The 16069-nt window shown below is 37.5% G+C and overlaps 1 protein-coding gene across 9 annotated transcripts in view; it reads right to left on the minus strand.

The window, feature by feature from the left end:
* The window catches only part of EFCAB3 (EF-hand calcium binding domain 3), a 76088-nt gene that overhangs the window by 42447 nt on the left and 17572 nt on the right, over positions 1 to 16069 (minus strand). For 4 of the 9 annotated variants that reach the window (XM_038546960.1, XM_038546959.1, XM_038546961.1 and 1 more), the window contains 3 exons: positions 15382 to 15435; positions 10281 to 10334; positions 8696 to 8800 (listed from right to left, as the gene is read on the minus strand). In XM_038546960.1, the coding sequence (XP_038402888.1) occupies positions 8696 to 8800; positions 10281 to 10334; positions 15382 to 15435 (213 nt within the window). Of the gene's footprint in view, positions 1 to 8695; positions 8801 to 10280; positions 10335 to 12371; positions 12526 to 13116; positions 13208 to 15381; positions 15436 to 16069 lie in introns of those variants that run through there. The other 5 variants (XM_038546962.1, XM_038546963.1, XM_038546958.1 and 2 more) reach the window with 3 other exon arrangements.

Consider the following 16069-nt stretch of genomic DNA (forward strand, 5'->3'; position numbering starts at 1 on the left):
TTCTTTTAACTTTTCTTCTGATGAGTGGGAAAGTGAAGAAAATGTCAGTTATATATGACATACCCCTTTTTTTTTTTAAGAATTTTAATTTAAATTCCAGTTAGTTACCATTCAGTACAGTATTAGTTTCAGTTGTATATTCAGTTTCAGTGATTCAACACTTCCATACAACACTGGTGCTCATCATGACAAGTGCACTCTTTCATCTCTAGTTAGTGATAAACCTCTTAATTTATACAGCCATTTTTGGTGCCTTAGTGTATCAAACTCCAAAAAATTGTTTTTGAAAAAGCATTATAGAGTCAACATTGAAGGTAAGACTATTCATTTTTTTTAAAGATTTTTATTTATTTATTCATAGAGACACACACACAGAGAGAGGCAGAGGGAGAAGCAGGCTCCATGCAGGGAGCCCGACATGGGACTCAATCCTGGGCCTCCAGGATCACACCCCAGGCTGCAGGTGCTAAACTGCTGCGCCACAGGGGCTGCCCTAAGACTATTCATTTATCATCTTTTAGGATGAAAGGAAGTGAAGTGACTTTGAAAACTTGTTGACTTGAGGAGAATGACCTACTGTCCATTTCATTTTCCTTAGTGCTTTGGTTATGAACTGTTGACTAATTATATGCCTTTTAATAGTATAGAGATTTCTTTCTAGTGAATTCTCCTGTGAAATGTGTGCATGCAATGTATGTTAAAATATTGACTACAAAATCTCCCCTCCTTGCTCTACCTCATCCCATGGCCAGAACAACAACCAAACAAGTACTTTAATAGTACTGGTTCTTTTCTTTTTTTCCCTCAAAATGTCACATAGTTTCATTTTATATACACAAGGAGATTAACTCAGGAGAAAAGTGCTGGGTATAATAGTTCAATTCCCTAAGTTTGGTTTAGTTTGTCCAGGTAAAGTCAATAATATATATTTTAATGTCAAGAAAGCTCAGTTGCAGGTTATGCTATGGAAACATGGAAAAGTTTTGGTAGTACTTTTAGGCTGTGAAGGCTATACAGGGTAATATATCATGTAGAAGGCAGTACAGATAAAATAGGTATATTTTCTTTATGCAAAGGGAGAGATTAATACTAATACAAAATACATTATTTGTAGGATTAAGAAAAACCTACCAAACACCTTTATTCCCTCCCTTCCCTCTCATTATTCTCTTTTTCTCTGTTGCTTGGTTCTTCTCCCTGCCTAGACATTAGTTTGCTGGTGGCATCCTATGCCATCCTAGAATATTGCATGTGGTACCACTCTGGTTAGCAATGTGACATGGAAGATTACTGTTTCTGACAAGAGGCAGATTTTACACAATAGCCTTTTTCTAAATGTATATTAGAGTTTTCCCCTATAGACCTAATAAGTATGGTTTTAGAAAATCTCATACAGAACCCTACAACCTATATCACTGCAGGCCAGAGGTGAAATTTGAATGTTTAACATCAAATGACATGAATTATTGACAGGTCTTGATGATGTTCACATAGAAGTGTCATATTCATATTATTACACTTAGGTAGCTGAAATTTACTTTTATTCCTTAGAAAAATAGAAATGGTGAAATGGGAATTGGAGAGAAAAAGATACATAAGTGTAAAAAAAAAATGCCACTCTCTAAAAAATGAGTCTAGTCATCAGAAATTTGAGAGTGAAAAATTAAATCATAGGTAGCATGTGTTTGAATGTACAAAAAATGTTAATACTGTATTCAGAAATAAATCTGTTCCCTAAATACCTATATCCATAAGAAAAGTTAGTAAGTGGACTTTAAGTAGTATCTGGTGAATTTGTGTAATAGACTCTACCATTGGAAGTTTCTAAAATTATGAAACATACTTTTCAATGTCTACATATTCTTTAATGCACAGTGGACCTCACAGAATAAGATACATTTTGGTGGCAACAAGTGGAATGGGGTTAGGTAGTGAAAAAAGCAAGTGCTTGGAGAGCAGGGTAGGCATGTGAAACATGTATGTTTAATAGAGACTGGAAACACAAGAGAAAAAGGCAACAGTACTAGGAAAACAAGTGGCAGCAGGAGTGAGATAAAAATAGTCTATTAATAGAGACAGGGAAAAGAGAAGAAAAACAGGTAGAAAGAAGAAATGGAAGAGGATAAAAAAGGATGGAAAAGCAAGCAGACAGGACTGGCAAGTTGTGTTCTCTCAGTTTTGTAAAAGGGTTTTAACAATGGATTCTGATTTGGGTGACTCACTTAGGTCCCCTGGGGTTTTATATAGTGTTATATAACTACTTCTTTTGAGTGGCCCAGATTGGGAGGGTTACTATGAGAATGACCTTGATAAAGCTGCTTGGGTTAGTGCATCTTCCATTATCTGAAAGCAGGAGACTAGAACCTCTATTAGTCAAATCCACAAGCATTTATTGAGCATATACTATCTACTCAAAAACAGTCTTGCTGAGAGCAGGAACTTAGCTTGTCTCTTTTTTATTGCTGAACTTTCTTTTTCACAGTGCTTAGGTACTCAATAAATGCTTATTGATGAACACTGATTTTTAAAAATTATTTATTTTTTCATGAGAGAGAGAGAGAGAGAGAGAGAAAGGCCGATACACAGGCAGAGGAAAAAGCAGGCTCCATGCAGGGAGCCCGAAGTGGGACTCAATCCGGGGTCTCCAGGGTCAGGCCCTGGACCGAAGGTGGCACTAAACCGCTGAGCCACCTGGGCTGCCAGATGAACACTGATCTTATATAGGATCACAGAGGATTGCTTCTAACATCTTTAAATTTATCACCATGATTTTAAATGCTGGGGTTAAAAGCTACTAAGCAGACATTTTTGAAAGTTTTCTGGCACCAGCGTCAGAAGCAGCAATATATGGGATAGAATGGGACCTATTCAAAGACATCTTTTTTTCTTTTGCAAATAATAAAATACAACAGACAACAGAACTCATTTGGAAATTTAAGTGTGGGTGCCCAGAATTTAAATTTATCTTCTCTTATTAAGATTCATTTTGTAGATACTTACATAAAACACCTTAAATTATTCTTAAATTCTTCTTTTTGAATCACTAGCAGGCTTTCAGAGATACATCAATTAAAAAAAATCATTCTCATTGAAAAATGCTGGTATAGAGAGCAAATCAAAATGACTGGAGACTGAAGTACAGATTGAGGTTGTGTTAGGAGCAAGAGGACAGAAGACAAGTTTTAACTTGCCTCTCCTGATGAGTTTCACAGCATCATTTTCAAACCTCCCATTCATTCTTTTCTAAGTAAGTACAGACGGTGGTATTTGGCATTGGGAAACTTATTTTAGAAATAAATATGTTAAGAGGCCTGCAAACAGAAAGTACTGAGGTTATGTGTTAAATTTCACAGGCATCCAGAAAGGAATTTGGGGTCATCAGATGTACCTATCAATAGGTAAGTTTCAAGTATTAATAAGAAAATGGAAACGTACTTTGAAAGCAGGACTTTAAAGCACAAATTTGCTCAAAAATTTTGTATGTATAAGGGGAAAAATTAAGGGTGAGAAAAGTTATAGATTATCATTGAGAGGATTAGAAATTATTAAAATTTTCCTTTTCCATTCTTTCATTTTTTTGAACATAGAAATTTCCTATAATGAATAGTATTACTTTTTTAACTGAGAAAACACATATAAAAATAAACTCATAGCACCAGATTATCCATTTTTATAAAGTGAATCATGAATTTCCATTCATGTTTAAACTTCTTCAGGTCCTCTATTATTGAATGTACTCTAACTTTCCCATTTCCTGTAAAGCATTTGAATCAAACACAGAGAAGTCACATAAAAAGTGAGTAATTAATATTCCATGTGTATATATACCATATCTTCTTTATCCATTCATCTATTGATAGACATCTGGGCTCTTTCCATATTTTGGCTATTGTGGACATGGCTACTGTAAACGTTGGGGTGCAGGTGCCCCTTTGGATCACTATGTTTATATCTTTTGGGTAAATACTCAGTAGTGCAATTGCTGAGTCATAGGGTAGCTCTATTTTTAACTTTTTGAGGAACCTCCATACTGTTTTCCAGAGTGGCTGTACCAGCTTGCATTCCCACCAACAGTGCAAGAGGGTTCCTCTTCTCTGCATCCAATGTGGATGGAACTAGAGGGTATTATGCTAAGCAAAATAAATCAGAAAAAGATAATTATCATATGATTTCACTCATGTGTGCAATTTAAGAAACAAAACTGAGGATCATAGGGGAAGGGAGGGAAAAATGAAATAAGATTAAATCAGAGAAGGAGCAAAACCATAAGACACTCTTAAATAGAGGAAACAAACTGAGGGTTGCTGGAGGGTAGGGGGGTGGGCGAAAGGTTAACTGGGTAACAGGCATTAAGGAAAGCATGTGATGTAATGAGCACTGGGTGTTATATGAGCTGATGAATCACTAAACTCTACCTCTGAAACTAATAATATACTGTATGTTAATTTAATTGAATTTAAATAAAAAAACTCATAAAAACTGATAAAAGTTGTGAAATTATTAAAATGCCATGGCAGGCTGGAACTTCTCCCATGAGTTAGAAGAACTAGAGAAACTGGTTTGCTTGGGAATTAGATTCATTTTTCCCTCAGGTGAGTGTATTGGAAGAAAGGATAAATCTTAGTGAGACAAATCTCTCTACTTTTTCAATACAGTTCCTCTTTTCTGTGTTTCAAGGTATGACACTCCAAAGGTTACATGTGGAGAAGGGATATTACAGGACTTGGATCTGGCAGTATCTTTTCCAGACTCAGCTGACATTTAAAAAAGAAAAAAAAAAAAAAGATATAGCAGGCAACTGAAAATACTGTGGTGAGAAAGAATAATCCAGAGAACAAACATGCTAGTCTCAGGACTTCTTTACATTCTTAAAAATTTTTGAGGACCTCCAAAAGGTTTGTGTGTTATAGCTATTACGTGGGTTATAATTACCATATTAGATATTAAAACTGAGAAATTTAAAAAAGGTTTTATTTATTTCTTTTTAAAGATTATTTATTTATTTATTCATGAGAAGCACAGAGAGAGAGGTAGAGACACAGGCAGAGGGAGCAGCAGGCTCCCTGTAGGAAGCCCAATGTGGGATTTAATCCCAGGACTCTGGGATCACGCCCTGGGCCAAAGGCAGATAGATGCTCAATCATTGAGCCACCCAGGCGTCCCCAAAAAAGGTTTTAAAATAGCAATAAAAAAAAAAAATAGCAATAATAAATCCAGTACATGTTAACATACTTTTTAATGAAAAATATGTGTCAATTGGAAATGAGAAAATTAAGGCATTAAAATTTAGTGGGAAAGGTAGTATTACTGACTGAATGTGTCTCTCCAGATTCAGATATTAAAATCCTATCTCCAGTGTAAAGGTATTAGGAGGTGGGGCTTTGGGGAAGTGATTAGGATAGGATGAGATTGTGAAGACAGACCCTTATGAATGGATTAGTCAGGAGAAAGCCTGCTGCTCTGTTCTCTCTGCCATGTGAGGATGCCATAAGAAGGTGACAATCTGAAACCCAGAAGAGGGCTCTCACCAGAACTCAACCTTGCTGGCACCCTGATCTCAGGACTTCTGGTCCCAGAACTGTGAGAAATACATTTCTGTTGTTTATAAGCCACCCGGCCTATGGTATTTTTGTTATAGCAGCCTAAACTAAAATAGCATTGTTTTACATTTTTGCAAATCTCTTTAATGTCTGGCTTAATAGAAGACAGCTGGGATTCTCAATCTGTTTCTGCATTTAGTTTGCTATGATATATTTCTTCTGTTGAAGAAAATGTGGCCTCAGAGTTATGTAGTCAGAAAAAAAATATTTTATTATTATTATTTTTGATCGAGAGGGAGAGTGCGAGGCAAAGGGAGGGGCAGAGGGAGAAAGAGAGAGAGAGAGAGAGAGAGACTCTTAAGCAGGCTGTATGTGCGTGTGAGCTGGATATGGGACTTGATCTCACGACTCTGAGATTATGACCTGAGTGGAAATCAAGAGCTTGCTGCTCAACCAACTGAACCACTCAGGCACCCAGAAAAGAAATATTTTAATAGCTTTTTCAGATATCATGTGTGGATATGTCATGTAGCTTATTAGAAAATCTATTGTACATTTGTGAATGAATGAGAATGGCAAAGGCAAATAATGTCTTACTGTTATTTTATTTTATTTATTTTTATTTTTTTAAAGATTTTGTTTATTCATGAGAATACAGAGAGAGAGAGAGAGAGAGGCACAGAGACACAGGCAGAGGGAGAAGCAGAGGGAGAAGCAGGCTCCATGCAGGGAGCCTGACATGGGATTTGATCCCAGTTCTCCAGGATCACGCCCTGGGCTGAAGGTGGCGCTAAACCGCTGAACCACCTGGGCTGCCCTTTACTGTTATTTTAAAAATAGTTTCAATCTCATGGACCTCTCAAAAGAGAGAGTGTCCCTGCACTATGATTTGAGATCTGCTGCCATGGAGAGTTGATAATGAAGCCACCATCAGGAAGTGATATAATCAAGGGTAGGAAGGAATTAAAACTGAGAAGACTGAGAAATAAACCCTCAGTTGTTCCCACATTTGGAAGCTAGAATATGTGAAGCTGGCAAAGGAAATCATTAGTAATTTCGGATTCTGAGGGCTATTTCAGTTGAGTCAAGGGCTATGTGAGCAGAGAAGCCAATTGCAAGGATTCAGAGAGAATGTGAACAGAGGAAGCAGAAGTGGCTCCTATAAAAGTGAGCTGAGAAAGGAATGAGGGATGAGTGATTATGATTATAAGGCAGAAGAACCAGTTGAAGGTTAGTTTTTAAAAGCAGTGGTGGGGGATCCCTGGATGGCGCAGGGATCCCTGGATGGCGCAGCGGTTTGGCGCCTGCCTTTGGCCCGGGGCCCGATCCTGGAGAACTGGGATCGAGTCCCACGTCGGGCTCCTGGTGCATGGAGCCTGCTTCTCCCTCTGCCTATGTCTCTGCCTCTCTCTCTCTGTGTGACTATCATAAATAAATTAAAAAAAAATTAAAAAAAAATAAAAGCAGTGGTGGGAGGGGGCACCTGGGTGGCTCAGTGGTTGAGTGTCTGCCTTTGGCTCAGGGCATGATCCCGGTGTCCTGGGATTGAGTCTTGCATCAGGTTCCCTGAGGGAAGCCTGCTTCTCCCTCTGCCTATGACTCTGCCTATCTCTCTGTGTCTCTCATGAATAAATAAATAAAAACTTAAAAAAAAAAAAAGCAGTGGTGGACCATGTGGCCTCTTCATAGAGTAGAAAGAAAGAGATGAAATTGAATGTGTTGGAAAGGAATTATGGAAGAAACGATTCTTTTAAAATAAAAATAACTGACCATCATGTTGTACACTTGAAATATAACGTTATATGTCAATAATATCTCAATTTAAAAAATAATTTTTAGGGATCCCTGGGTGGCGCAGCGGTTTAGTGCCTGCCTTTGGCCCAGGGCGCGATCCTGGAGACCTGGGATCGAATCCCACGTCAGGCTGCCGGTGCATGGAGCCTGCTTCTCCCTCTGCCTGTGTCTCTGCCTCTCTCTCTCTCTGTGACTATCATAAAAAAAAAAAAATTAAAAAAAAAATTAAAAAATAATTAAAAAATAATTTTTGAAGAACTAGGAAATGATAAGGTCAAGAGCGATGGATTTGGAGGTGTTGAAAAGAGCCTCTTCTCCTCCATTGGAGAGAGGGGAGGAAGAAAGTCTAGGTGAATAAGAAGATATAGTAAGCTGGAGAGAACAGAAAGTGATGTTTGCAATGAGTAAGTTCAAATTTATTGCTTTAAAACCAAGATTTGAGAAACATACTGGTTCAGTGTTTTACTTCCTACTTTCAGTTAGGTTTAGCAGAGAAACCAAGTCTATACTCCCTGCTTCACTCTTATATTCCTGTACCTAGTATAGTGCCTGGACATATTCAGTAATCAATAAATATTTGTTGGTTGAAGAAGTCAATATACAATCTTTTACACTGAAGGTCAGAGATGCACAGAAACATCACTGAAGCATGATAGTAAGAAATGCTACTCCGCAAATGCTCTCAGATCACCTTTAAAAAAAAAATAAAAATAGAACAGCAAAGAAAATAGTAGAAAAGAAAAAGACTCATCTAAAGTAGCTATAGAAAAAAAAATAAAGTAGCTATAGAACAGAAGAGCCAGCAGATAAGCATGTAGCCAGATTCAATAATACAAATTGCAATAAGCAAACAAAAGAGCAAACATAAATGAAATCAATTAATCCTTAACTTCCCTGGGTTCCTCTTGTATATCTTTCTTTAATACTCATTTTTATTTTTAAATTTCAATTACTCTAATATTTTTCATTCTTATTTTTGGACTGGAATCATACCTTAACATATTGCTTGTACTTGTGACTTAAGAAATGAAAGGCTGGGCACAATCTTAATGTATCATTTCTTCATCTTTGAGGACCTTTATAGGCAAAGTGTGGTCCATGGACCAGTAGCATTGGCATCATCGAGAACTTGTTAGAAATGCAGAATTTTTCAGGCTCCAACCTAGACCCAAATCATAATCTGCATTTTAACAAATGCCCAGGTGATTCATATGCATGTTCAAGTTTGAGAAGCATTGTTGAGGTGATGAAAAGACAAAGATAATTTCTGAGGATCATATATACAGGATAACAAAGACACTTCTGGGAAGAGAAGAGAATTTTTTTTTTTTTTTTGAGAAGAGAATTTTTAAAACACTTGCCATTAACTGTCAAATGAGGCATCAGCTCCTTCATGTCTTCTTCTGTGAGCTTGATTCCTTCACTTGCTAGAAAGTTTTCTAAGTCATGGATATCAATCACCTCTCCTTAGAAAAATTAAGAAACAAATAGTGGAAATATTATAGAACTATCTATAAAAGATGAAAAATGTTATCGCCCACATATATACCCCAAATCAACAGGAGGTTCTGAAAAAAGTCCTGTGTCAGGGACCCTCGTGGTGCAGTTGGTTAAGCATCCAACTCTTGGTTTGACCTTAGGGTCCTGAGACAGAATCTGTGTTCAGCACAAAGTCTGCACCTGGAGCCTGCTGGAAATTCTCTCTCTCTCTCCCTTCTCCTCCTGCTTGTGCTCTCTCTGTCTCTTTAAAATGAATGAATGAATCGTAAAAGAAAAAATTCCTGTGTCTTTAATTCTGGTGGCTACAAAAAAGAAAGTACATTACAAGGTTAGGAATTGACAGGTGAGGTATTGCAAAATCCATAGCAAGTTAAACTACATACAGGGATTTGGTTTTCTTTTTACCCTTCCTCCTACCCTACTTGAAAATTAAGTTTCTCTAGACCAGTTTTTATTTTATTTATTTTATTTTTTTTAATTTTTATTTATTTATGATAGTCACACAGAGAGAGAGAGAGAGAGAGAGAGAGGCAGAGACACAGGCAGAGGGAGAAGCAGGCTCCATGCACCGGGAGCCCGACGTGGGATTTGATCCCGGGTCTCCAGGATCGCACCCTGGGCCAAAGGCAGGCGCTAAACCGCTGCGCCACCCAGGGATCCCTAGACCAGTTTTTAAAATTTTATTTTTATTTAAAAATATTTGCTTGGAGTTTACTTCTCTGATCACTATGCATTCCAAGAATTTTATTCATCTCAACACAGAAGTAATTTTTTCTCATTCATTATAAAAATAATGCAACAACATTAAAGATTAATAAAGGGTAAAAATATAATTCTACTACCCTACCACAAAAACCATTTGTAGTTTTTCATATTTTACTTCTGGCCTTTGACAATAAGGCTATACTTTCACTGTATGGAAATTTAATATATACACAATTCTGTATTTTGCTTTTCCAACCTAATATGATATCATTAACATATTTCCAAGTTGCCACATAATCCTTATGGTTAACATTTCAACACAAATATCCCACTAGCCTAACAGGCCATGGTGTCTGTAGTGATTCCCATACTGTTAGATATTTAGGGCTGTTTCAAATTTCTCTGAAGGGCTTTAGGTAAGATTTTTTTTCTTTTATTCAGCTTAATTATTTTCAGAGGATAAATTCCTGTGAGTGGGGTTTGTGGGGGAAAAAGAATAGTTCTTGGACTCTTGATACCTATTACTATGTTGAAAAACTCTTTGGGGAAAATTTCAGAGAATATGGGCATTGTTACATAAACATACAGTAATTACTGTTTACCCAAGTTCAGAAACATCCATAAAAATGGAATATATTTGCAAGAATTTAAACATATATGAAGGGGAAATATTTTTCCCTACCAACTGCAAAACATTAAGGTGTTACTTATAATATCCTTTCATCATAGCTTGCAACTTACCCTTGATGTAACTGATAGCATCCATCAAGTGATTCAGTCCAATTGTTCTATCACCTGTAAGGCAGATAGTATAAGCTTAAGAATCAGATAAGCTGGTCTTACTGAGACCCACAAAATTTATGATGCATAAATTCTGAAACTATGAAGGCTAGAAGAATTCAGCATTTTCCCCCCAAATTTTCCTTAGAACTTTACAGACTCAGAGATAATAGTGTTATCTTAGAAATGAAGAAAGTTTTCAATTTCTTTTTTTTTAAAGATTTTATTTATTTATTCATGAGAGACACAGAGAGAGAGAGAGAGAGAGAGAGGCAGAGACACAGGCAGAGGGAGAAGCAGGCTCCGTGCAGGGAGCCCGACGTGGGACTCCATCCCGGGTCTCCAGGATCAGGCCCTGGGCCAAGGCAGGCGCTAAATTGCTGGGCCACCAGGGCTGCCCAAGTTTTCAATTTCTAATGAATCATTCTTGTATCTCCTTTTTTTCCCTTTGCTTTAGAGACCACCAGAGTTAAGATTAAATTAAGCAGTGATTGGTTAGAGGTCAGTATAGGGAGACACAACAAATGAACCTGACCTCGAGTACTTTTTTATTGTAGTCAGTTAATCAACAAACATATAGAGGGTAGCTTCTATATGTCAGGCACTTTGCTAATCTTTGGGGATACAAAAGTAAACCAGCTGGCAGAATTCTTGATGTCAAGGAGTATACATCTAGCAGAGGGAAACAGATAACATGTAAAACAAAAAAGATCATTTCAGATACTGTTAAGATTAAGATGTTATAAAAATAACATAGAGTTATATAATAAAGTGTAACATTAGGATTGCTTTAGACAGGGAAGTCAGGGAAGGCCTCTCTGAGGAGGATCTATTTGGGTTGAGGCCTGAATGATTGGGAAGAGGATAGTCATATAAACAATTAGGGGAGGAGCATTCTAATTTGAAAAACAGTACATGGGACAGCCCTAAGACAGGGAAGAATTTGATATGATTGAGAGGCAGAGAAAAGGCTGGTGTGACACGGGCCAAATTGTGAAGGGCACTGTTGGCCTGATGATAAAGTTGTGATTTTTGTTCTGGTTGCAGTGGAATTCATTGGAGGCCCTGAAGAAGGGGAGTAATTTGATCTGATTTCAGCTTTCAGAAGATCACTCTGGCTACTGTATGCAGGATATGGAAACTGGAGGAATGGGGATTAGAGAGGAGATGATCTGAGATGATCTGAGTGTCCCAGGAAAAGGATGCTGGTGTCTTGGGTTGCAGCAGTATAGGTGGTGATAAATGGATTTAGGACATATTTTTCAGGTAGAACCTAGATTTAAATGTGGGATATAGGGACCCCTGGGTGGTTCAGCAGTTTAGCACCTGCATTTGGCTGGGGCGAGATCCTGGAGTCTCGGGATCGAGTCCCACATCAGGATCCCTGCATGGAGCCTGCTTCTCCCTCTGTCTGTCTGTCTGTCTGTCTCTCTCTCTGTGTGTCTCTCATGAATAAATTAATAAAATCTTAAAAAAAATGTGGGATATAAGGGAAAGGAGAAATCAAGGAAGAAAACTATTCATTTCCTCTCATCTCCCCCTAACCCCGCCCCCCTTCTCACTCAGCAGGGTAGATGGGATGCCATTACTGAGATGAGGAGGGCTTAAGGCTTTTTAGGGGAATTAATTACTATTCCATTAAATTCATGATGACTTTTGGACATCCAAGTGGAGATACTCAAATAGCTAGTTTGAGATACCATTCCTGACTTAGGGAGGTTGAACTGGAGATATAAATTTGCTTTTATCAGCTTAAAGGAGATATCTGATCCAATGAGACTGGATGCAAGCTCCTAGGAAGAAGATACAGGTAAAAAATCATAGCCAAGAGTCTTGTCCTGGACAGGTCATTATTTACAGATCTTGCAGGGGAAAAAGTCAGAAACTGAAAAAGAAACTGAGAAGCAGCTCTCTATGAGGAAAGGAAAAACCAGGTGAGTATGGGGCTTCAAAAGTCTGGAGAAAAAAATGTTTCAATAAAGAGGGGTTAGTCACTATGTCAAATGCTGCTGAGATATCAAGTAAAATAAGAACAGAGACTTGACCATGAACCTTGGCAAGAGATAGAGGTCATTGATGATTGAGAGCTGGTTCAATTCCAAGGCAGGAAAGGAGCACTAAAGGGTGAATGGGAGCAGTGAGGAAGTGGAGACAAAGAGTAACCACAAGTTTGGGTTTCTTTCTTTTCTTTCTTTCTTCTTTGTTCTTCTTGTTCGGCGGGGGAGGGGCTGGGTAGGTTGCGTGGTGCGGCGAGGGATGGAGGGTCGGGGTAGGATTCGGGAGGGAGGGAGGGCATGGCGGAGAGGGGAGAACTTCTTGTTCTTTCCTTCTCCTTCCTCTTCTTCCTTCCTTCCTTCCTTCCTTCCTTCCTTCCTTCCTTCCTTCCTTCCTTTTTGAAGCATACTTAACACAATGTTACGTTAGTTTCAGGTGTACAACATCTGATTTGACAAGTTTATACATTATGCTGTGCTCACCACAAGTGTAGCTACAATCAGTCACCAGACAACTTTTTGAAAGGTTCTTCTCTGAAGAGGAACCAAGAGATGGAGTGGTAACTGGTAGGGCACAAGGAAAATAGGAAAGCATTATCTGCATGTCAGTGGAATCTATAGAGGGAGAAATTGATGATGCAAGAGAGAAAGGGGGAAAGCTGCAGGACTTAAGTCTTTGAGAAGGCAGGTGGAAAGGAGATCTAGGGCACAAGTGGAAGGGCCAGCCTACAATGCGAGCTGAGATTACAGGTGGCTGGTGAATAGCTCGAATTGAAGTTTTGCATTCTGTTCTGCTACCACACCTGTTCAACAGCATCAGTTTACGATTTCAACTGCTGAATGGAATAATGTCACAGCAATGTGGAGGGTGTGTTGGTTCACACACATTTTTTCCTAAGTGAAAGAATTAGAATTACAAATGTCAGAAGGAAAAGAAAAAATTCTGGTTTGGATACAGCAGGGGCCTTTTCAGTTCTATTTTAATAAAATTTTAAAATAAGTGCCTGTAATATAGGAAGGGGAACCAGGTTCATTGGCTCAGAGTTCTGCTTTCATCTATACTATTTCAGAGCTGCAAGCCAGCTTTTCAACTCTTTCCTTGTGGATCTGCATATCTATTTTTTAAATAGTCTCCAGTTACTCTGAGCTATTTACCTGGGCTAAGCTTCCTCACACAGTATTGCTGCTTTTGTTAGTGTTCTGGTTACAAATGGCACACATTTTGGATGGACTTCTCCAATTTTCCCCATAAACTCCATTACTTTAGTGGGTAATTTAAGTTTTATAGAAAGCGAGGTTTTTCAGGCATTCCTACATTGTGTTATGGCAGAAATGTCTGCATAGTAAATAAACTGGAAGGATAAAGGTCAGAAAGTGGGTATATGAAATAGAGATTTTGGGGTTGAAGTATTAGATGAGGATAAGCTCTAGGCCATCACCATGTGAGGAGCAATTAAGGGGATGGGAGTAAAAGATGACTGAAATTAGAGAGGTCAAGGAATAGGTGGTCAGGGTGTTGGATGAGTGACTTATATCAGGAGTTAATTAGGATTTAATCAGGATTTCTTAACCTGGGGTTATGGACCGTTTAATGATAGAATTCAAGGAATCTTTGAGTTTGGGAAAAAATATAGTTGACCCTTGAATGACATGGGTTTGCACTGCAGGGGGTCACTTTTATGTGGACTTTTTTTGGTAAATACTGTACAGTATTGCAAATGTATTTTTTCTTATGATTTTCTTAATAACATTTTTTCTCTAGTTTATTGTAAGAATATAATATATAATACATATAACAAAATATGTGTTGATTGACTTATGTAACTGGTAAGGTTTTCGGTCAACAGTAAGCTATTAGTAGTTTTAAGTTTTTGGGGAGTCAAAGTTATATACTGATTTCTGACTGCAAAGGGGACTGGTGCCCCTAATTCCCATACCATTTGAGGGTCAACTGTACATCTTTATTTTCACTAGTCACTAACTTAAATCTAGCATTTTCTTCAATGATTAGTATAGGCAATAAACCATGTAGTAGCAAAACCTATGACTTTGTTACTAATACAGATCACTGACATTTTCATATTATATGGTAGTTGTTGCAAATATATTGGTATATTGGTATATGGTAGTATGTTGCTTATGCTCATCACTATTTAAAAATTCTAATAATTATTAGATCTACTACCAGAACTTGTTAAATGTGTAAGTACTAATAATTGATATCAATGTTTTGATAAATTGTATTTTAATATAGTTTCTGTATAATATTACGTATTTTGTTTTATGCATTTAAAAGTATTATACTAGGAAGTGATCCATTCATCATACTGTCAAAGGGGTCTATTGCACTGTAAAGTCAAAAACTCTGATCTATATGGAAGATACTGAAGTTGCCAAGAATAAGAATAGGAGTAGTGGACAGTGAGTCCAGTGCTATTTCTTGTAACATGCTCTAGTTGCATTTCAACTATTTATTTATATAAAGGTCATCATCAAAGGTAGAAAAAAGCCCTCACACATTGATATATATATAAAAAAAACATACTGAGAGTAGAAAAACAGGCAAATATACAAATAGATAATTCATAAAAGAGGAATATAAATGGCCAGTAACATATGAAAAGATGTCTAACCTTATCAATAACCATGAAAATACAAGTAAAATACAGTATTATTTTCGCTCATTAGACAGGCAAAAATTAGCAAAATTGAAGACATCTACTTGGATATGAGGGAAGGGACTCCCTGACACATTTCAAGTGAGAGTTACCATTGCTAGATACCATCTTGGAAAAGTCATTTGGCAATATCTACACGGGAAATAAAAACCTTTTATTTTCCTTTTCCCTGGTGAATCAAAGCATACATGCCTCATCTATAATATATAGTATTTCTTTGTGCTGAGGCCTCCTCCTTGTTCTGGAACTAAATTGCTGACAATTTAACTCAACTAAATGTTAGTATCTTCATATGTTAAATGGGAAGAAACAAAGTTGGAACATTTAAAAGCAAATGGTAAACATAAGGATTTTATTTTTATTAGCTCTTTCATTATGTTTCTCACTTACCATTGATGGCCTTCATACCTTTTAGCAATCTATTTTTATATACTTTTCCATTGGCTGTAAGACAAGACACAATTAAGAATAGAGATTAAGTGAAGGGAAGGTTAACAAAGACAGCACAAGGACAATATGACATCCATAATTTCAGAGGGAAAAAAACCCTTCAGATTTGTTTAGGATTTTATTTTATTTTACCCTCAAGTAGGAATGAAACCAAAGATAAAACCTTCATGGATATAAATCTACCTATTGGTTGAATTAAAAAAAGTGTTTATCTCCCTATTTCTCACCCTTTTCTTCCTACTCTTATTCCCCTGCCTTTCCTCTTTCCCTTGGGTCATGACTAAGGTGACGCAGTACTCCAGGGGGACAGGATAATTTAACCTTGATGATGGAAACCAGTGAAAGATGTTACCAACTTCAATGTTCAAAACTGTATTTTTTTTTTAAATTTTTATTTATTTATGATAGTCACAGAGAGAGAGAGAGAGAGGCAGAGACACAGGCAGAGGGAGAAGCAGGCTCCATGCACCGGGAGCCTGACGTGGGATTCGATCCCGGGTCTCCAGAATCGCGCCCTGGGCCAAAGGCAGGCGCTAAACCACTGCGCCACCCAGGGATCCCCAACTTCAATGTTCAAAAGGGAGTGACAAGAATAGGATTTCTTATGTGTAACTGTGTTTTCTAAATG

Source organism: Canis lupus, chromosome 9 (assembly GCF_011100685.1).
Source record: "Canis lupus familiaris isolate Mischka breed German Shepherd chromosome 9, alternate assembly UU_Cfam_GSD_1.0, whole genome shotgun sequence".
NCBI lineage: Eukaryota > Metazoa > Chordata > Mammalia > Carnivora > Canidae > Canis > Canis lupus.